At 38.5% G+C, this 22,608-nt stretch overlaps 1 protein-coding gene across 1 annotated transcript in view; it reads left to right on the forward strand.

Moving 5' to 3' along the window:
- The first annotated feature begins 10,666 nt into the window (after positions 1-10,666).
- The window catches only part of TRPC7 (transient receptor potential cation channel subfamily C member 7), a 75,174-nt gene continuing 63,232 nt past the window's right edge, over positions 10,667-22,608 (forward strand). Inside the window, exon 1 of the mRNA XM_062002493.1 lies at positions 10,667-11,437. Coding sequence (XP_061858477.1) covers positions 10,685-11,437 — 753 coding nt within the window. The 5' untranslated portion in view covers positions 10,667-10,684. The remainder of the gene's footprint in view (positions 11,438-22,608) is intronic.

The following is a 22,608-nucleotide window of genomic DNA, read 5'->3' on the forward strand; positions in this document are numbered from 1 at the left end:
TCTTTTCCCACAGAATGCTCTTCTCCCCTAAGCCTAGTAACATCCACATTCTTCTCATATGTTTACCCATATGAGCCCTCGTGACTTTCACAGCCAACTCCAAGAAGCCATAAATGGGGGAAGAACAAGGCAGACAGTGTATTTTAGAAAGAATAAACTATCAGCACAGGAAAGCACTGTAAGCACTGCCAAAACTGAATGCAGTGTGTCCAACAGGTATCGATGTCTTCCACGATAGTTAGAGGTTAATACACTCTTCCTCTTTTTCAAGCTATAGAACTTTTTAGTAGGAAAAGGCTTACTCTCCTCACAAATGTGAATAGAGCTACAGTTAGTGAAGGTAACTTAGCTGCTTGGGGATGTGTGAACAAAAGCCTCACACTAGTTGTCTTCAAGGGTTTCTGAAAGGAATAGTCTGGGATGCTCTTACAGTGCAACTACAGAAGACACACTAAATCCTGTGATCCCTGCTAAAATAATCAGTGCCTGCATCCATAATTTCCCTTAGGCATTTCCATCAAATAATGTCTTCAGACAAGTTTATTACACAGATTTGAGACTGAAAGTTGGTGAAAAATTTTCTTTCAATCAGTGCCCTGCTTTCACTTAGTGCTATAAAGAAGTGGGAGAGGGAGAACTTGGGGGCAAATCAATGTTCTGCTGTCCTCTCATGTGGCAGAGAGAGCCCTTCGCTGTCTCTCAGTCACCTTTCCAAGCAGAGAATTTCCTTCAGGCTTAAACTCCCAGAGATACACCAGGTGAGGCTAGCTTGCATTATTTGGTAATTGCAGTGGGGTGCATGATGAGGTGGGTAACATTGCATCCAGGTTAGGAGGAGTAGGTAGGCAAAGGGTATTACACAGATTGGGAAGGACAGGGAAGGTCAAGGGCTTAGAGAGCCCTGTGTGCTTGAAGCTGTGTGGGATGCATTGGGAGAAACCTGGTGCAGAAAGGTGAAGGGTCCTAGGAAGAACACATACTCTTATTGCTCAGAATGAAGTGCATAAGAGTGTAGCTGGTCTCTAGGGTGCAGTTTGAAATTGTTATTCTGGCAGCTCTCCTCTGCCAAGCAAGAGAGGGGACTGATTGCATTGACTGATTATTTTCCATGCTGGTTTAATTTCCCTCCCTCCACTCCCGTCACACACACATACACACCCCTCCTCGGCCACCCCCTAAGAAACAAGATCTCCCAGGGAGAGCAGAAAAGCATCTCAACCTGTGCACGGCAGACAGGGAGAAGAGACACTTAACCACTCCCAGTGGAGAGGCGGCACAGCCCGCTGAGGCAGACGTGCGGCGCGAGAGGGGAAGAGCCCCCGACGGAGCCCCCCGCCCCGCTGGGCAGCCCGCAGGCAGCCCAATTCTCTCCAGGAAGGCTCTCCCTCGCCACGCCTGCTCTGGGGCAGCCCTTGAGAGGGCGCAGGGATATTCGTCCAGTTTCGGCCGAGAAGAGGGCGTGTGGAAAAAAAAAATCCATCAAATCCACACTCACAGGAGGAGAACGGCGAGGGAAGGAGGCGGGAGGGAATACGGGTAGAACAACGCAACTCACATGCCAACCTCGCAGCAGGTTCTTCCTCCAGGAAGCGAATCCCCGGCGAACCCGGGGAGCTGTGCCCCAGCGCCGCCGCGGGGATAAGGATGAGGCGCCTCCTCGACCGCGCCGGCGGCGGCTGCAGCACCGCGTACAGCGCCCGCCCCGTCCGGCCGCGCTGAGCGGCGGGTCAGAGCAGCGGCCGTTCAGCACCGCGGACAGCGGCAGCGCCATGGGTTTCCGCGCCCGCCGCCCCCGGCACCTCTAGAGCGAAGCGGAGCCGGCTCCGACGCGCACATGTAAGGTGCTGCCCCGGCGGGGAGCTCTGCTTATTCCAGAGCCGGCTTTCGTTTCGGCTCCTCTGAGGAGTGCCCTAGCTCTAACGCCAACCTCTAGTAACGGACTGGGAAGTTTTGTTGGGCATAGAGGCGTCTCGGTGCGACTCGGTCTCCTACAAGCCTGAGTATGAGCTGGCGTGAGTGAGGTGGGTGGCTGCGTGTGAAATTGATTTGACTTTCTACCCTTGGAATTTGTGCAAACATGCCTGGTCTGGGTGTATCTCGAAGCGCTTGTTGTTTATTATGTGCCACATGGTTTGTAGCCACGTTGTTGTCTTCTCTTGTAGCTGGGTTAATTTTTTAAGAGTTTGTCTTTCCTGGAAACAGTGTGGCCAAGGCAAAATGAGAAAAAATTAGAAGTGTAAATAGGGACATTGCATCATGCCTGTTGCAACTTGCTGGATCAAACAATTGTCTGGAGTCCTTTCCACGTCTCTTTTTGTCTTAAAATAACTCTGAAGTAAGCAATGAAAAAGGTGCAGCAATAGGGGAAAAATCAAATATGGTCAAATCTGAGATTGCTAGTTCTTTTCAGAGCTTTTTTCCCCCTCTTTTTAATAGAAGTATTCGTTGAAAATCAGAGTTACACTGCCCTCTGCTTGCACAATTGGAAATATTTTTCGTTGCTCTCATCAGTACTAAAAATTTATGAATGAACAGGTATTCCTCTGGTGTGTTCTTGGTATAATCTGAGCCTGAGTCTGGAAGTGTTTCAGCAGTGAGAGTGAATTATTCCTAGTTTTCAAAGCCAGATTGATTAAAAAAAAAAAAAAAAAAAAAAAAAAAAAAAGAAGGGAAGACTCATTCTTGTGGCTGTTCATGTGGTGACCAAACACGTTAATGAATGAACAATGGGAGAGGAAGTAAAAATAGTCTTGATTTTGGTATAACTCTCTTACATGTGTTCTGTGATACCTTTGTAATAATCAGCCATATTTGCATCCACATATTAAGGCAAAACATGAAAGGAAGGAAGGAAGGAAAAAGACCCAATACATGTAAAAAAAGAAGAAATTGAACACAGGAAGTGAGATGTTTATTTTACAGTCTCATCTGCTGTAAAAGTTTTCTGTTGGTGCATGACATTGCTTTGGAATGGGAAAGAATAACTGAGAAGCAGTCCAGAGAGACAGCTGGTAGAATGCCAGATTCCATATCCTTTTTTCAAACCACAAGGCAGAGCTACCTCCTTTCTAACTGAGATCAGGGAGGACATGGAAATTTAAATGGTGATCTGTGCTCAATGTTTCTAGGTTATTGGTCTCAGACCTTATGCTTCATGACAAGAAGATGATGGGAGCGTTAGCACATATCATTTATCATCATACTTTACTGACAAGAGAGGAATTGTTTGTCTTCCCGAATATGTCCTCATGCTGCCATTTCTTAAAGGGATTTGAAAAGATATGGTTTTGCTGACTGCACCTGTACTTTCATAAGGAGAGAGACCTTTCTTCAAAGTTTGACCTTGAAATATAATTTTCTTTTATATGAATAGTGGGAATGGTGGAGAGGGGATATCACTTCCTGTGACTGCTTTGTGGGACTATTCTGCAAATGAATTAATACTTGCCTGAATAGAGCTAAAATTGCTAGCAACTGTCTCTAGATATGTATGCGACTTTGCATGTAGGAAAATGATTTTGTTGCTAATAGTATTGAATTACTGTTTTTGACATCCCAAGATTAAATCAAATGGCACTTAAGCATTTGAAAGCATAGAAAACTTAGGAATAAGCTGCTGTTAATGAAAGTAATCACCTCAAATGATACTGATCCTGTTTAAATAGTAAGTCAACAATGTGTGAAAATGATGCTTAAAACTTCTGTATTAAAGAATAATATCTTGGCTTAAGATAAGATTTAGAAGTCTATTTCAGATATTGGAGAAAAAGAAGGTATCAGAGAGATCTGGTAATATATGCCTATGCACCATGTGGAAAGTCAGAGTAACTTATTACATACAGGATAATAAATGTGTGCAGTTGTGTTCAGTCTGTGCTCCTGACCTGAGGTCTGGAGTCTTCTTCAAAACATGTTGCAATTTTTTTTTAAATTAAAAGGTGCAACATCCAACTATTTTTGCTCTGAACAATTCAACTTATTCTTTTGAATAGTTTCATTTCTATATCAATTTGTGTCTGCCTGTAGAACTTAATTTCCTTAATTTTTTTTCATTTTCATAACATGTCTTAAATGGTCAGGTTTTCTGTGTGGAAGCAAGAGTTAATAGAGAAAAATGGTTTATTTGATATATGAGAGCTGTGTCAATTCTAAAGAGGCCTCAGGAAGCCTGTAGCCTTTATGTGCCCTGATTCTTTTTTAGAAATATTGATGTAAGTAGAAAGAAAAATAATAAGTAAACTGTCAATCTGACAGTTTCTGAGGCTCTGCGGGAACCAAGGCTAATGCTTTCAAAATGGCTTTCAGAAACTTACGTTTCCTTTTCAACAAGACAGTGTTAATGTCTCATCAAAGACTACTCTGAGGGTTGCTTTACCCAATGTGAGACATAGTAATGGTTACATCTAAGTTTCTTCTGTGGTTTCTGGACAACAGGGGCCATTGAAAAGGCACAAGGAGACTCTCTCCACTAAGTGAAAGCAAACACAAAGTGTAACCAGAGAACATAAGTTCCTAGAGCTGCCTTTGTAAATGCCCTGCTCAATTTTTAGGCTTTAAGATAAGTAAAGATTGACTTCACCTGAGAATGGTAGAATTATCACAGTACCTAATACCCCTTGATTTCAATAGCTATTCAGACTTCAGATGGTTCAACAATTCCAACAGATACTATTCAGGCTGTCCTATATGTTTTCAAAGTTCTGATTCCAAGCCATGGGTAAAAACTTCAATTAAGGTACTTAGGCTTTTGAACATTTTCTCCAAGCCTTAGCTCTAGGTGGTAGCCCTACCTCCTCACAGGTTCTTGTGTGGGACTAGCGAGGCAGCAGCAGAAGGTCCTGTATGGCACAGTCAGGAGCACTGTGGGATGGAGGATCAAGGAGAAAGTACATTTGCTGGAGTAAGCTTAATATGAAGCAGCCCAGCTTTCTTCCTATGTCTACCTTGTCCTACATGTCTGGCACTCAGAGCAGTTAAGAGAATGTGATTGCAGAACATGGAGAGTTTCAGCTTCAACGGTATTTTCAGTGACACCACATTAAGAACAAATCTCATGTTTCAACTTGTTCCCTTTAAAGATGTAGAGTGTCTCAGCACCTAACGTGGTTGCTGCATGTTGCAAGGACCTACTGTTAGCCACTTTAATTAGAAACTGAGATGTTCCCAGAGGAAAATTTGTTAAGAGCTAAACCTTACAGAAACTGCTATTCTTCTCCACTTACCACAGGAATCCAGACATCTTATGGCTCCCTCAGCTGTGCAAAGCTGGATGCACTTTGCTGCAATCAGTACATAAGCCCTAAAATTTTTGGTTTTCTTTTCCTAGACTGTTTTCTTTCCAAGAACACTGCATATATTGGCATTCTTTCCTAGAAAAACATAATATTTAGTTGCAGTTCCTGACGAGTTTGATCACTAGCTGTCTCAATAAAATATGCAAATTTTGAGTTATTTCAATGCAAAGCACCTTTGAACAAAAATGGTAAGATAAAAGCAATCAAGTTACAATTACTTTTTTTTAAGAGGACACATTACACATGCCCAGTAAATAGGATTAGTTCTAAATCTTCCTGCATATGACTGAGAAGCAGACCAGAAACAGATTCTGAGTACAGTCATGATGTTACAGTAGAGTTGAGCTTCCAAGATCTGCACTTACTGCATACATATTGCATGCATTACTCTTTTTACTACCACAGCTCTATCACGATTCAGTGCTCAGGTCAAACATAGTTACAACGTTCTTTTCAGGACAAGATTTGATAGCTGAGCATTTCTCATGAAATTATTGAAAGATTAAAGGATTTTTTTTTTTATTAATCTGTTGTTCTCTATAAAGGTGATAGAGTGAGGTAGCTGATCTCTACTTGTGAGCAAGACTGAGGGTCATAATTCATCTGAGGTCAAGCCCTCTGAGTTACGGTGCACCTGACCTTACCTGTAGGCAGTGGAGATCAACTCCGTGCTGTAGGGACATCCCTGCAGAGCATTTTTTGTAAGATAAATGTTGTATAGTAATTATCTTTCTGAAGGGCAGATATACTTTTCTGTGTCCTTATTTCTGATGCAATTTCTCTTGTTAGAAAGAACATATGAAATCAACGCTCTCTCTGAATTAAAGAAAGTGAAATGAAGGTCCTTTTATTTTGGCACGTTATTACATATACAACAAACTGGTGTGAATTAGCTCTAGGCCAAACTCTAACCTTCTTTCTCAGGCAAAAATCTTAGAACTGGGCCAATGAGTATATTTTGTGTAGCTTTTTTTTTTTATTTTGGGTGTGAGCATAAGGTTATCTTTCTTACCTATCTGGGTTCTCCCTTAGAGATAGTAACATACCAGGAGAGAAAAGGTTTATTTTGGGGTTTTTGTTCATTTTGTTCTGTTTTGGGATTTTTTTTTGTTTGGATTTTGTTGTTTTGAGTTTATTTTTAAAGCATCAAGAATGAGACAAAATGTTTAAAAGATTTCTCACTGCTGGAAATGTTTTGTATTTCTGAGTTGCTTCCAGTATTGGCCATTAAATATAACACCAAATATAAGGTTGCCAAATATCATACCATACGTGGGTTTTGAATGTCATAAAAGCCCAGTATAATTCTTCCAGCTTGATGCAGATATTGCAATTAACTACTCTAACGTATTTAGGCATGTGCAATCCTGCCACACTTATGGATCACCACTGAACTGCTACAGGAGCTGGAATGGTTTCTACTTGATTCTAGCAACAGCTGCTTAAGCCATCACCAGCTCATCCTTTTGAGTTGCTTAACATTTTGAGAAATTTAATTCAACATCCAGGAAATCTTAAGACTGCAAATGTATAAAGTGCTTTCTAGTACTGTAAGTCCCCATTTAACAAAGCCACAATTCCGAATTGTTTTTTTATACGTATAGCTCTCGGTAAGACTTCAGTCCAGGTTTAAAATTTAAATGCTGTTCTGAATACCTAAAGACATGAGCTCCTGTTTAAATAAGCTCTTCTGCATATGGTTCAACACTTAATTTTAAGCACATGTTTTTCCTCTTGACCTCGCTGGGACTGCTTGTGAGATGCAAGCTAATTGCTGAGGACATTGTCAGTCTTTGTGTTTGTGTGTGTGTATGCCTGTGTGTTTGCAAAATTTATACATTTACTGAAATCAACAGAACTTGCATTGTTCACTTTATGGGGGCCTCAATATTACAACAGGCAGTTCGCTGCTTTAAAGAGCTTTGTCTCCCTGTTAGTGTTAGATATGTTAGTGGAGTATTTTTTGCTTTTGTAAGTTTTTGTAAGTTTTTGCTTTCTGATATAGAACACTTCTTGCAGTGTTGAAAATTAGTTTACTCAACCATATCTCCTTCATTATTTTTATGTATGTGTATGTCTTCATCATCACAAAATCTTAAGAGTTGAAAGAGACCTCAAAAAATCATCTAGTCCAACCCCCCTGCCAGAGCAGGACCACGTAGAGTAGGTCACACAGGAACTCGTTATCCGACCAGACTGTAAGGGATTAGTTTTAAGATTCACATAGCACTTTTTCTCACAATGGAGCATGGGATGATATCATAAAATCATAGAATTGCAGGGGTTGGAAGGGACCTCTAGAGATCATGTAGTCACACAGGAACACATCCAGGTGGGTTTTGGAAACCTCCAGAGAAGGATATTCCACACTCTCCCTGGGCAGCCTGTGCCAGTGCTGTCACTAAAATAGTTTTTCCTTATGTTTATGTGGAACAATTTGTGTTCCATCTTTAGTCCATTACCCGTGCAGACAACAGACAAAAGTGTCACCCCATCCTCTTGATATGTACCTTTTAAACACTTGTAAGTGTTAATAAGATCCTCTCTCAATCTTCTCTTCTACAGACTGAACAGTACTAGGTCCTACAGCCTTTTCTCATAAGATACTCCAGTCCCCTGAACATCTTGGTGACTCTGTGCTGAACTCCCTCTGGAAGTTCCCTGTCCCTCTTGAGTTGGAAAGCCCAGAACTAGACACAATATTCCAGATGAGACCTCACCAGGGCAGAATAGAGGGAGAGGAGAACCAATCTTGACCCTCTGGTCACTGTCTTCTTAATGCATCCCAAAAGGCCATTGGCCTTCTTGGTCATGAGGGCACATTGCTGGCTCATGTTCAGTTTGCTCTCTGCAGAGCCACAGGCTTCCAACTCGATTCTGTACCATGGATCACCCCTCTCTGGGCTCTGTATTCAGCCAGTTCTCAATCCACCTCACCATCCAAGTCACACTGCCTGAGCTTTTCTGTGAGGACATTATAGGAGGTGGTGTCAAAAGCCTTGCTAAAGTCAAGATAGATGGCATCCACTGCTCTTCCCTTATGTAGCCAGCCACTTATGCACTCATAGAAAGCTGTCAGGTTGATCAAACAGGATTTCCCCTTGGTGAATCCATGTTGACTTCTGGTAACCATCTTTTCCTTTCTGTATTTTGAGATGGCATCCAGGATGAGCTGTTCCATCACCTTTCCAGGGATGGAAGTGAGGCTGACTGGCCTGTAGTTTCCTGGGTACTCCCTCTTGCCCTTTTTGAAGACTGGAGTGACATTGTCTTTTCTTCTGTACTCAGGCACATCACCTGTCCTCCACAATAATTCAAAAATTATGGAGAGTGGCTTAGCAATAACATCAGCCGACTCTCTCAGCATTCATAGGTGCATCCCATCAGGACTCATGGATGTATGAGTGTCCAGCTTGCCTAGCAGGTGTCAGTGTAGCCTAATCCTCATCCACTAAGGGAAGATCTCTGTTCTCCAGACTGTCTCACTGTCCTCCAGGGATTGGGCTTCCCACTTCAGTTCATTTCTTCCCCCTTTTATGCAGTTATACTGATGCATCAAAGCTTAGGGGGAGAGGTTCTTAATTACGAACCTCTCAACTGTTTATTGTCACAAAATTACTTTCTTGGGATTTCTTTACATTTTAGTGTAGCTGAAAAAAAATGCTGTAAAAATAATTTAAAATTATTCAGTACTAGCTTTCTATTCTAGATCAGTTTTAAAAAGTGATTAATTAAAATGATAGATGCATATGTATATATCAGTTTCATAAGAACAACTACCTTGAGAATTTCTGTGTCCTGGCACTTTAAATATTGTGGATTTCTGATACCCTTTGTTTTATCAGTTTTTTGCTTTATTCCATTACTCTTTTCTCGCATATTATTGAAGGCAATGTAGCTACTCCACTTTGTCTCCTGGCACCTTTCCCTCTTGTCATTCGTGCCAGCACTTTCAAACTCCAGTAGTATTTTTTCAGTGCAACACATGAACTTTTCATTGACTGAAGGTCAAAACTGACTTGGAGAACAGATGGAGTGTGGAAGGATGAACCTTTGCTACCCACTGAGCATTAACACCTGCATACTTGTTACATCTGCTCACTGCAGCTTAGAGGGTCCTGAAAATTTGATACAAGTGATTTAGGATTTACTATTGGACTGAATGCAAACTCCTTTTGTGAAAGAGGTGTTGTTTTTATCATTTTACTCCAGCTGCACAATCTATTGGTTTAGGATGACAATTAACTCCATGTGCTCTAAAAGAGGGACTATGATTTTTTAAGATGTTACTTAAATAAAATGAAAAAGGAAGAGCAACATCAAGATAACGATGAATGCAAAGTGTGAATGTTTTGAAAATTTAGACAGATTTAAGATTTGACTTAATTTCATACAATGATGTGTTTACTCTTCCTTAGTTGTATGTAGCCCAGTTTTCTTTGGTGGTTCCAGAGAAAGTAGAATAAGAACACTTTGTCTCCATCCCACCAACTCCAAGTGAAAACATTTCAGACACATAATCAATGGGGAAACTAATGACCCCTTCTGGTCTGCCCTCCAGTTGTGATCAGATAAATACCTGTATTCTTGCCCTTCTACAGTAGCTCTCTGAAAGGTGCTTACTGGGAAGTGATGTGACACTAAATCTGGACTTATTCCTGTATTTTTCAAGATTGGCCCCTGGCACTGGGTACTTGCATTTAGAGTCACAGCCAAATGTATTTCAGTGAGAAAATTATAGTTATTCAATAAACTGCTCTAGATCAGGATACAGAAAAATGGTATTATGTAGCATGAAAAAGCAGTGAATGAATAGGTGGTTTGCTTGTACCATCTGAATCTTAGCAGAATATGTAATATATTTATCCTTGTAATTGTGTGTTTAAAATTAGAAACATGCTTTTAACTTTCTGTAGTTTATTGGCCTGATCCAAAGTCTATTGATATGGTGAAGTCCTGCTTTCTTTAGGGCTTGAGTCTTCAAGGATAAAACTCAAAAAGAGTAATTTGGAGAAATATTATGCTGTGGATATAATTCCTGAATACTGTGAAGTAAGTTCTAAGCAATAAAAATCGAAGCTGATGTGTTCATACTTTTGGGGGTGTTCTATTTGTCAAGCTGAGAATGTGCTGCTTATCTTCGTTGAAATCCAGAATGGTGTACAAGTCAGAAGAGAACTTGTCTCTTGTTCGGAAAGCTAATCTTCATTCCACACATATCCTAAATGATTTTAAATGACTAACCCAGTTCATAAAAAGCTAGCAAGATCTGATCGTAATGAAACATTTCTAATCTTATTTCAAACCATGTGAAATTAGGATTCTATGAGAATATAGCCAACTTTCCGTTCTGTTTTTCTTGCAGGTTGAGAAACAGTAATTATAAAAACATGCATCGAAGACATACAACCCTTCGGGAGAAGGGCCGGAGGCAGGCCATCCGGGGCCCAGCCTACATGTTCAATGAGAAAGGCACCAGCCTGACTGCAGAAGAGGAACGCTTTCTCGATTCTGCAGAATATGGCAACATTCCTGTCGTGCGAAAAATGCTGGAGGAATCCAAAACCTTGAACTTTAATTGCGTCGATTATATGGGACAAAATGCCCTTCAGCTAGCTGTAGGGAATGAGCATCTGGAAGTGACAGAACTCCTCCTCAAAAAGGAAAATCTTGCTCGAGTTGGAGATGCACTTTTGTTAGCCATCAGTAAAGGATATGTACGCATTGTAGAAGCAATATTGAACCATCCAGCCTTCGCACAAGGACAACGACTCACACTCAGCCCCCTTGAGCAGGAACTGAGAGATGATGATTTTTATGCTTATGATGAAGATGGAACTCGTTTCTCCCATGACATTACCCCTATCATACTTGCTGCCCACTGCCAGGAGTATGAAATTGTTCACATCTTACTTCTAAAAGGCGCACGGATTGAAAGGCCACATGACTATTTTTGCAAATGCAATGAATGTATTGAGAAGCAGAGGAAAGATTCTTTTAGTCACTCTCGATCAAGAATGAATGCCTACAAAGGATTAGCTAGTGCTGCTTATTTGTCTCTTTCCAGTGAAGACCCTGTCCTTACTGCTTTGGAGCTAAGCAATGAATTGGCCAGACTAGCCAACATTGAAACTGAATTTAAGGTAATTTACCACTGTGCCTCTTTCTTTGGGCTGAATGTGTTCAGGGTACTCTATGTTTTACATGTTTGATCAAGTCTTGGTTTGCCATATGGGGGAGGAAACAGAAGCTACAGAAACTGTTAGATATGTTAACTATACATAGATTCAGATCATTATGCATTCTCTAGTTAATAAATATTGGGGACTGAATATTGCATATTATAGCAGAGACTTCCTTACTTAGAGTTTTTATGTTGCACATGATGGTTGCTTAGAATCACTACTTTGCAGCAGGAATAAAAACTACAAATTACTTTAAAAATGGGGACTCATGTTTTATAAGAAAGATCAGTCTTTTTAGTTTAACAATCTATTTTAGATTGGCTCTAGAGGCTGGTTTAATGGCTTAAGAATCCAGTACCTCTAGTTCTTTTGCAATGATAAAAGGTATAAATTAAACAAATTTGGTTCTCTGTAAAATAACTTCAATTACATTGCATCGTAATGGTTTGGTATTGCATCTGGCCATGATGAATTTCATTTAAAAGGAGGAGAGAAATGAGAAAGAGATTGTTTTGTAGTTTATCATCATATTGAACATAACTATGGAACTCTCAGAACTCTTACGAGTGATTCAAGATTGCCATTATCATAATGAGTTTGTAAATGTTCAGCGTCATTTGCATCATTTCTCTAAGTCTTTTGCATGGCATAAATAACATTGTCTCCCTTTACAAAATAAACTAGTCATGAAAAAACATTTCCAGTGGCTCAATCATCAACATAAGACTGTTTTCTTACTTATGACTATTGTTCAGTTACAGTCACAATCAGTGACACTGGGGTAATAAAATCTATGTTGTGAGTAAACTGGGTAGAATGCCTGCCAGGAATCCATTATTTTTAATTTATAAAACTATTCAAGTGTTAAAGCAACCATTTCAGGATTTGTAACTATATGGTCTCCAATTTAAAAGTGAGAAAAAAAGCATGTTCTCAGGCTACCTTTGAAACTCTGTAATAAGTCTCTAACAGGAAAAAATACCCAAACCACTGAGCTCTTTTGGAAATAAAATTAGGGCAAAATCTTGCAAACTCTTTTTACCCAAGTGAATCAGAATTGCAAGGACACAATAATTTAAAAGGGAATTTTTACTTACATGGCATTCAGTCCTCATGAAGAAACCTCCTTGGGTTCAGGGAATCTGTTTGCTTGAGAGAAAGTTACTCCAGTGTGAAAGTACTGTAGTCTCACAACTACAATTAACAACAGTAATATCTCATTAATGTTCAAGTTTCTTTTCAGTCAAAAAACAGATATTTTGTGGATCACGAGCCTCAGTATTGCATGCCTGTCAGTTCTGATAAGTCTCTTACTGAAGAAATATAGTTCTATTTCTACCAGAAACCCTCCTTTTGTTTGTAGAGCTGTCAACAGGATCTAGACGGGCACTGACAGGTATAGAAATCCTCCAGAAGCAAACAAGCAGTCAAATGTTAAATGACTGTTTCATGATGGCTTTGTTTCCCCAGCATTGGCAAAGGGATGCAAGTAAATCAATACTGGAAAAAAAACTTAGAAATCCTTTGACAAATTACTCCATTTTCAGGAAGGCTTTCTAATTTCATTGCTTTATTGGAAAGTTCTACACACATCTATGTACGTTAGTAAAGCACCTCAGAAGTACCCATACCACCAGTTTACTCCAAAGTTGGCACATTCTTTCAGTGAATTACTGCTTCCAGAAGTAGGAAACTTTCCAAGATGATAATGTAGTCTCACTGCAGAAAAAAATCAGATGTATGTATTAATGTAAAAAATGTTACTTTTTTTAACAGTCAGTGTGATGTGGGATAGGATATTAATAAAATAGTGGTATTTTTTTCACAGAACATAACATTTTGAGAATTCATTTTTAAAAAAGAATGCAAGTACTGAAAAAATATTTAAGAAGCCCACAAATGGTGAAAATTTATGAAATTAGACAAGCTCCAGGGGACCTTTTTTTGGTACTGAAAATAATACTGTCCTAGATATTTTAATGCTAAAGTTCTGTAATTACAATTGGTACTCAACAAATTCATAAAATTGCCACTTGGGATTATTTCAGAATAGTTATTTAAATGCAATCTTAGCATTAGAGTTTTAGGAGGTACAAAAAGTCCTTGAAACGGAAGGACATAAGTAAGATTGTAATAATGTAGGTGGACAAATAGTAATTAAGTAACTACTGAAGAAACTCCTAGCATGAGCTAATTAAAATATCAATGCAGTGCCTCTCACCTGCTGCTTACTGCCCTGAATCTCTCAGGCAATAGCATCGTTCAGTATATCAAACTGAGGAGCCAGTACGTGCATTGTGTTCTTAGAGAATATGAATTTTTTCAGATGAATTGCCTCTTCATATAGATATTAAAGGTGAAACAAAACAGCCAATTTAAAGGAGAAAACTTGCATTAACTGTAGTTTGAGAGAGATTTGAATGAAGATTATTAGGTGAATATCATTTTGTCCATTCTTTTTCCTGTAGCAGAAGATAAATATATGGTTCTGACTCCAAATCTCTAAACTTCGGTCATACACTGCAGTTCTTATGAAATGTCTTTGCATAAGCATCGTACATCACAAAGTAGTATGGGAGTGTTATTAAGGTGACAATGGGAATCTGGACATAAGCTAGATCACATTGCTGGCTTCTAGCAGTCTTTCTGTTGACCAAGAATATGTTTTTAGTAGAAATAGTAGACGTTCTGGCTAACAGTCTGGAGCTGATATACCACTCTATTGAACTCCTTTTCCTGATGTGTTAATTTTGGCTCAAAAGCTGAGTTAAGAGATTCAGCTACTCTGTGGCTTCCCACATGCTGAAAGGAATAGTAACAGTGGAGACATGGGTCTGGAAGAAAAGGGCAAGCTTTAAGCACCAACTAATGATGATGACTGCACTGGAGTAAATACTCTATTGGGGTAAATCAGTGTTTTTTTACCAAAGCTTAGATGAGGACATATAAGATGAGGATCAGTCCCAATATTTAGAACAAATATATGGTTTGGACCAATGTTGGTGTGCCATTACTTCAAGAAAATGTCAGCTTCTGCAATGCTTATTTAAGGGAAGAGGGGAAAAAAAGAGGAATAATGTTACATTCACATAGAAGTAATTTTGCTTTTTTGCCTTAAATTCTCTAGTGTTAAAATGTGGCAAAAGTTTTTTCTTATTAATGGGAGAGAGCAAATGACTTTGAAAAATGTAGTCTATGAGTCTTTGCCAATAATAATCTTCCTTGCAAAAATAAGATGAAAAATGTTGAACTGGATGTTTCTACTGAAAATAAAAGCAATGTGATTGCATTAAATGTCCTGACAATTAGTCTAGAAATGGGGTAGTAGGGAACTCATCAGAGGTGTATTTTTGAAATACCAGTAAAAAGAGAAGTATGTCAGAGTCACTGGTATGTTTGCAAGTCTTCATGCAATGATATTCTTCCATAGTGGAGGTAACCCAAGTTGAAAAAACAACATTAATTCAGTGCTTTGTAACTTTTCTAGATCATATTTGAAAGCTCAAAATTAAGAAACAGATGATTATTTTCTTATTCTTTCCAGTTTTCATACTGTGTTCAAAGGAAACCCAAACATCAGCATTGACTGGAGCTAGGGTAATACTGATTAGGGACCTGATTTAGTTCACTAGAATAGGCCCTTGGTCTCTGTTGCCCTTGAAAAGAGGGAGAAAAAGAGAGGGCCTTCCTCCCTGATTGAACTAGAGGATTCATAGGGACAATGCTTCTGTAGACTCTTGGCAGCATTGGGTGGGAAACTGAGGGGTTATTTAAATAAAAAAATCAAAATTAAAATTAAACCATAAATGTATGACAAAGTTAAAGTACTTTGTTGTTTTCCAAGAAGTATATAAAACAGTCATTAGGCTGCTTATTAAAATATGAAATTGTTTTGAGGGAGAAAACATATAATTTCAATATAGCAGAGCTTTAGTCCACTCAGGGAGGAAGGCTCTCCTCTTTTTCTCTCTCTTTTATTCAAATTGAAAACGATCTGTGTACACTCATCATTTCTTTCAAAGTTGGAAGACTCTGGACCTGAGTCATAAAGCAAATAATCCTTCTCTCATCTAACAATGTATTCTGTTTGTTTTGTTTGTGTAAGTAAGCTTGATGTCACCTCCAGTATGAATAACATAGCCAGGATTTTTCCATATGAACAAATCATCACCAGTGGGCCAGGCTGATGAGATTTGCTTTCTTCTTTGGCCCAGAGAAATCAATCTTCCCTATGTCACCTTGGTGGGAAATCATATGCAGATATCTTTACAGTAACCAGCTGTCCATAGCCAGGTGATTCATTTCTTTGACTAGAATATTAAAAACAGAGCAAACAGGATATTTTTTACACATCTATCAAACTCCTTAGGAGATTACATTTCTAGGAAACAGTCTGCAGGAAATGCCCTTGCAACTTTAACAGCAGTATTTGGTTTAATATTACTATCCACGTCCTTATAACTGTGAGTGCAACACAGAGCAGCTCTGCTTAGCTTTTGTAAAGCCCCAACTGCACTCTTGTTTTTGGTGAGATCCCATTCTACACTGGGTCTGGTTTACAACCTTGCATGCCCTCAGACCTCATGCTAGTATATGTCAGGAAATGTCCTTGTGACTAAGTCAATCGGCCAATTCATTCCGTTTAGCAATCCAGACAAGTTGAATTGTAGAATCACAAAGGAGACTATGAAAAGATCTCACCAACTATAAGTGGTAAATAAGATCTCAGCTCCTGTTTATTAAAATGTTATCAAAGACGTGATCAAAACCACCACCTGGAAGACATATGGTATGTGGTCTTTGTTTACCAATCTTACAAACACTGTCAGTTTGTTTACTACAGTGTAACATGTTTTGTTTCGAAATTATATACCTCTTGCTGTCACTTTTCTTTTAACTGTTGTCCTTTCTGTAAAAACCATTGGGATTCAAAACTAGACCCTGGGTGTGAGCCTATTCTTGTGTGCAGGTGTGAGGCTAAGCTGACTGATGAACTGCAACTGGCTGCTATGCTGTTTGTGAAGAGTGATGGCTTATGTAGCAGCAAATCAAGTGTGCCTACACAGATGTGTCTGCAAAGAACTACTTATTGTTTCATTAGGGCTGCAGTAATGTAAACCAGCTGAATCCCAAATCCCTATACTCTCATGATGCTGAAAGAGTGGCAAAGGAGCTCTAGAGTGTCAGGGATGATCTGGTATTCCTGCAGCACAGCTTTTGCTCCAGTAAGTCAACCCTCTTTTATTCTACCTAAATAGAAATAGATAACTTCACAGGATGTGCTTTGCCTATATTTCTTAAGAGAAATGACCTTGTAAATGTTCTCAGAGTTTCTAGCTTTATCCCTGCAAATGAGACATTTGGGACCATATCCTGCACTTTGAGGATAACACTATACTGCCACTCCAAAGTAATAAACCTTGACATATCTGGTTATACCTTGTGAAGAAGTGGCAGCTTTTCAGACTGTGGCTCTGCAGCATTGAAGAAGACATCCTCCTCAATTCTCAGGCCATCTGCAAATTATGGACATTACTTAGGAGATATTGTAAACCCCTACCATTCTATGATTCCTTTCTGCATATTGATTGCTAAACTTGATGAAATTTGACTTAATGACAGAAGCCTATTTCTTCAAATACAAATAAATAGGGAAGTTTATTTTTAAATTTGTAAGAAAATAAAAGGAGATGGTAATATATATAGATAAAATGAGATACAAAAGTTATATGAAGGCCTAAGAAAACTTGGAAAGAATAGTTGACTGTCGTCTCCATTGGGAAATGTTTTAGCATGAAAAATACATGTGGTATAGAATCATAGAATCGTACGGTTGGAAGCGACCTTTAGAGATCATCTAGTCCAACCCCCACGCAGAAGCAAGTCAACCTAGATAGGTCGCATAGGAACATGTCCACATGGGTCTTGAAGACCTCCAAGGAAGGAAACTCCACAACCCCCCTGGGCAGCCTGTGCCAGGGCTCTGTCACCTGAACAGTGAAATAGTTTTTTCTTATATTTAAGTGGAACTTTTTGTGTTCCAGCTTCATCCCATTACCCCTTGTCCTGTTGCTAGCTACAGTAGAAAAAAATTATGCCCCAATCTCCTGATACCCATCCTTCAGATATTTATAAATGTTAATAAGAGACTCCCTCGGTCTTCTCCTAGGGTTAAAGGAATTGTTATTAGACTATTGCTTTTTGAAATGAGTGACAAAAAATAGGAAAGGGTAGAAAACATTGGGAGGCAAAATATCAGGAAGGAGAAATATTTTTATGAGAAAGGAAGATAGTAGTGGTTTTGGAAAGAGAAAAATTCTTTATAAGCCGTCAGGCTGTAAACCAATAGGGCTATACTTAGAAACTTTTTTTTCCTTCCTAAACTGAACAAACTCAGGCTTGTTTTCTCTCAGGATTGACTGATTGGAGACAGTCCCTGAACCTCATCTCCTGTTCAAAAAGAAGATTGTTGTGGGAACCTCCCTAATTAACCTCATGAGTGCTCTTGCAAATAAATCAATTTTTTCCTGCTCTGACCTTATTCTTCCTTGAGTGCTCATTTTATCCCTTCGTAGTCTCACCTCAATGTATTCTCTGGCAGATATTTTGTTTCTGACAGGTTTGAGAACACCTTTTATGACTGATTATTTCAGCAAAATGCTCTTTGATACTTTAGTGGTTTTATCTGTCTCTTTTTTAGTTTTCATTTAATTTTACAGAATTTCTGTTATTTTCTATTTTTATTTCTCTCAGCACTTGTATTTTTTAAAGAGATATCTTTTCACTTGGGCAACTCTTTTTTCCTGTTTTTTCACTTTTCTGGGTTTTAAGAAGAGAAGGAAATCTGGCCTAGTAGGTAGAATATATTTTCTCCATTTTTACAACTGTTTTTATTTTCTCCTGCACAGGTATTGTCAGTCTTACCTAGTTCTTGTTTGGAAGTTTAAGCATCATCATTATAAATAGTTTTGGGTATATTAATGGTCACTTTTCCCAAGTGATTACCTTTCACATCAGATCCTGTACACTGTCATGAAGCAATTATTTCTCCTCCTGAGCGTTTCTTGCCAACCACTCCAAAACTAGATGCTTGGGAGTGAAAACCATCTCTTCTGATTGTATCCCTTTCCTGTGCTACCTCTCCTGACTCTCATTGCTGAATTTCTAGTTAAGAGAACAGGCCACTAGTTTATACAGTTTTATTCCAAATTAATACTTCATGACAATGGGCTTTGATGTGGCTGGGCCAAAACATCTCCTTCAGACCCTTTTTGTAGTAGAGTTTATGTTTTAATTATCTCATTCCCTGCTTCTCCTGTTGGGTCTATACTACTACAGTATCCTCAGCTTCCCTAAGAAAAATCTTTGCTGCCTTTGAAGCTTTCTTGATATTCAAAGTCAAAAGGATGACTTGCTATTTTTTATAACCTAAATATGCATGATACCTGAGAGAGGGAAAAAAAAAAGTATATATTGTTAAATGCATTTACACTGCTAGTGCACAGTCAAAAAAGGAGTGCACTTCTGTAGAAATGACAGCTGCAATTTCTAAAGATAAGGTAGTAATCTGTAGTCCTTTTTAAAAGTTTTTTTAATATGAATTTTTTCAGGGCAGTCTTTAATGAGAAGATTTTTTTTCTTAAAATGGTGTCGGGAATGTGGTTTGGTGTTTTTTTATAACCTTAAAAAGGAATTGCTTGTTTGATTTTTTTTTTTTTTTCTCCGCTGGTCTCACATGAAAGTAATTTTTCTCTACCACCTTTAAAACACACATCTAGAAGCTATGGTTTGGTGGGTTTTTTTCTGCTTTTTCACTTGTGTAAAGCAGATGAATAAGCAGGTACAGTCAATTACCCAAGTTATAATTTTGGAGAAAATCAAGTCCCAGCAAAGCAGGAAAACAAATTTCCTGTTATTAAAATTTTAACTTATTGTTGGAACAAATTAGGTATTAAAAAAAGGAGAGGAAATTAAAAATTATCATGGAAATAGCCTAAGAGAAAGAGAATACATTTAAGCCTTGTAGTGAAATTTGTGTTTGGCTCACCGAGTGGGGAATACATTCTCTATAGTCTTTTTTTTCAGAGAAGAATCCACTAATAATAGATGTTATGTAGAGCTTGTCTCAAGAGCTAAAGTAATTAATTGCAGATATGTTTTGCATTGAATTGAAGCAGAGATGAATGTAGAGAATCTTTCTGACCTTAAAAAAACAACCAAATTTGTGACTCTTGTATTGTTCTCATTAAGTACTTATAAATTAAGAACTATCCTCTACATTGTGAGAGCTGTTACTGTAAGTGCTCTTTTTATGCCTGTTCTGTGATTAAATCATTTTCTGCCTGGCATGTTGCCCAAGCAAAATGATTTTAAAATGTCGCACGAGAAGGAAATCTAGAAAGCTTTTCTGAGTTGTTTGGAATTGATGCCAAAGCTGGGATGCCTGAAGCTGTCTTGAAAAAAAAACCAACTTTGTATCTGCAAATGTGAAGGTATGCCAGTATCTGTCTATATTGACAGTAAAGCACAGTAGTGGACACTGTGATTCATGGTGAAGTGTATAACTCAGCCATCTACAACCAGTATCTGTACTTGGAAAAAAAAAAAAAGACCATTATTTGTGAAAGTTGTAACTCCAGAGATGGTACTAGCCACTGAGCAGTCACATAAAATTGGATTCTGGCCACTGGCTACAAAGTCATTTAACCTACTTTCTGGATGATGAAGGGACGTTGTTGTTAAAATATCCCAGCTAATTTTGGTCCAAAAAGGGAAAATAACATCTCTTTCAAAGTTGACAAAGCAAGAAAATGTTCACTTTGCTTTCCCAGAAGAACAAGCCTGTATCTCTCTTTTGAAAGAGTGGAGAGAAAAAAATATTGTTTCAACACATTAAATCAGAGACAATGTGTCAGCGTCAGAAAATTTTCTATTTTAATTAATGCCTTAAGGGTTTTACTCCCTCAAAAAAGTGTTTGGAGGAAACTTTTGGCATTTGGAGATGGTAGGAGAGAAAGAACCTTTAAAATGATTGAATCTCACAGAAAGTACAGTACAGTACTTTTGTTTTCTATGATGCTACTGCAAGTGAGACTTTAGGAAATGCCAGTTTGTCTACCACCAGTGCAATGCTTATTACCCGGTTACGGCTTCTCGGGAGGTAATTTCTAGCCCTACTCAGTTAAGGATGAACAGCATTGCAACTGCAGCACTTCCAACTTACTGATTCTAGTTTGATTGTACAAAACAGTACTAATAGTAGAGTAAGATTCCAGTTTAAATGAGCAACAGACACGGTTGTTCATAAATCTATAAAATATCATATAAGGAGTTATAAGGAATCTCCTCATAATTGGCAGACATTAATGGGAGACAACAGGTAAATTCACAAGCTGCATGGGAAGACTAGAGCAATGGAAATGGTTCAGAAAACAATGGAGCACTGCAGCTGTCTCAGCTGTCAAGCATTTCAGAAGGATTTTCATGTAGATGGATTTTAAGTCAAACAATGTGACATTTTAGCCAGGTAGAGAGATAAGTGCAAAGTCTGGAAGTGGTTGGAATTTAGCATATTTCAGTTGCATTAATGTTATTTTACTCCTGGTATTTCAGTGTTTCCTTACAAATAAGTAGACATCAAAAGGGCTTTCCTGTGAAGTTGAAAAATCCCTATTAATGGACACATTTTTAAGAGACTCTAAGGGCAAGAGTTGGTAAGGGTGGTGAGCAGAGTTAACTTTCTTAAATTCTGACAATCCTGGGTGGAATCTGTAGTGAAAGGAGAGAAAACCCAGCAATATTAGTATGTTTGTTCCTCCTCTGCCAGAAACATCTGATATGAAATCTCTGAATGTGAGGTAAGTGCATGCAATGTGCCTGTCAGAATGTCTTCTCTCTGCATAAATGGCTGGTGACAGTTTTCTTCCTCTGTAGTCTTCTGTCACGATTTTCCATATAGTTCTTCAACTCTGGATATGATGAGGAATTTAGAATTTCATTTTTGTTATAAAAGGTGACTTATAAATAATTCTGAACTACCAAGGCCTACAGGCAACTAATTTTACTGAGCTGTGATTTTCAGGAAGTATATTTATGTGTGTGACATCTTACATAGAGTAACTTGGAGCATATCGAATATATTAAGTAAGGATTTTAGAGTTAGGAGATCTCTTTTTCATCCTTCTTGAACCTGAACTTTTGATAGCGAACACAAAGGGAGAACTGTTTGCCTTTGATATAGACAATCTCTGCATGTTTTGTAGTCAAGGTGAAGCACAGTAAAGGTTGCAGCCTGTTAATCAGAAACTGACCATGCTTTTAGAAGAAAGAAATCCTAACATTTTGAGATAAATTGTTGTGTATGGAGGGGGTTTGTATGAAGGCAAAGTTAAATACAGAGTTATGTTAAGTTACTGTGATATAGAAACAAATGGAATAAGGTTAAATTAAAGGAATATAGTCCCCATGTGTATAGTGGAGTCACATAAAGCACATATAGTTGAGTAAAGGACAGCAGGCAGCTGGTATGAAGATTTAAGTGGCATTTAACTGGCTTTTGGGATCTCATTCAGTGAAAGTGATGCTGTGATAATCTGTTTCTGCTTCTCAAAGACAAGAAGTTAAGAAAATTGTTTGGGTTTAGAGATGACTTTGATTTAAGGAATGATGCTTTGCCTGCATTGTGTATTTGTGTCTTTTGTGTGCAAGCACTACTCCTCTATAACAGATTTTGAGTATAGATGCTAAGAAGGACGAATCTAACAGATATGACTGTCACAAATCCAGCAGACAGGCAACAGTTTTGAAATACTACAAAATGTAATTAAATATAAAACCTTCAGCTTACCATAATATTAATAATTTAATGGATTTTATTTTATAACAGCTTTAACAAGAGAGAAAAGCCCCAGTGGTTGACAAAATAATGGTTCATTGGACCATCCTATCATCTTTGGATTTGTTGAAAGTAGGTAGGATTTATGTTTTATCACAACCTTTCCCAAATTTACCTTTGCCTCTCCAGCCTCTAAGCTACAAAGTGGAAACAAACTCCACCATGATATCTCTTGCTATTCTGTCATCTGCCCAGCCCTGGTGCCAGGGAACTGCTCGTGCAGGCAGACAGAGGC

Source organism: Colius striatus, chromosome 9 (assembly GCF_028858725.1).
Source record: "Colius striatus isolate bColStr4 chromosome 9, bColStr4.1.hap1, whole genome shotgun sequence".
Classification (NCBI taxonomy): domain Eukaryota; kingdom Metazoa; phylum Chordata; class Aves; order Coliiformes; family Coliidae; genus Colius; species Colius striatus.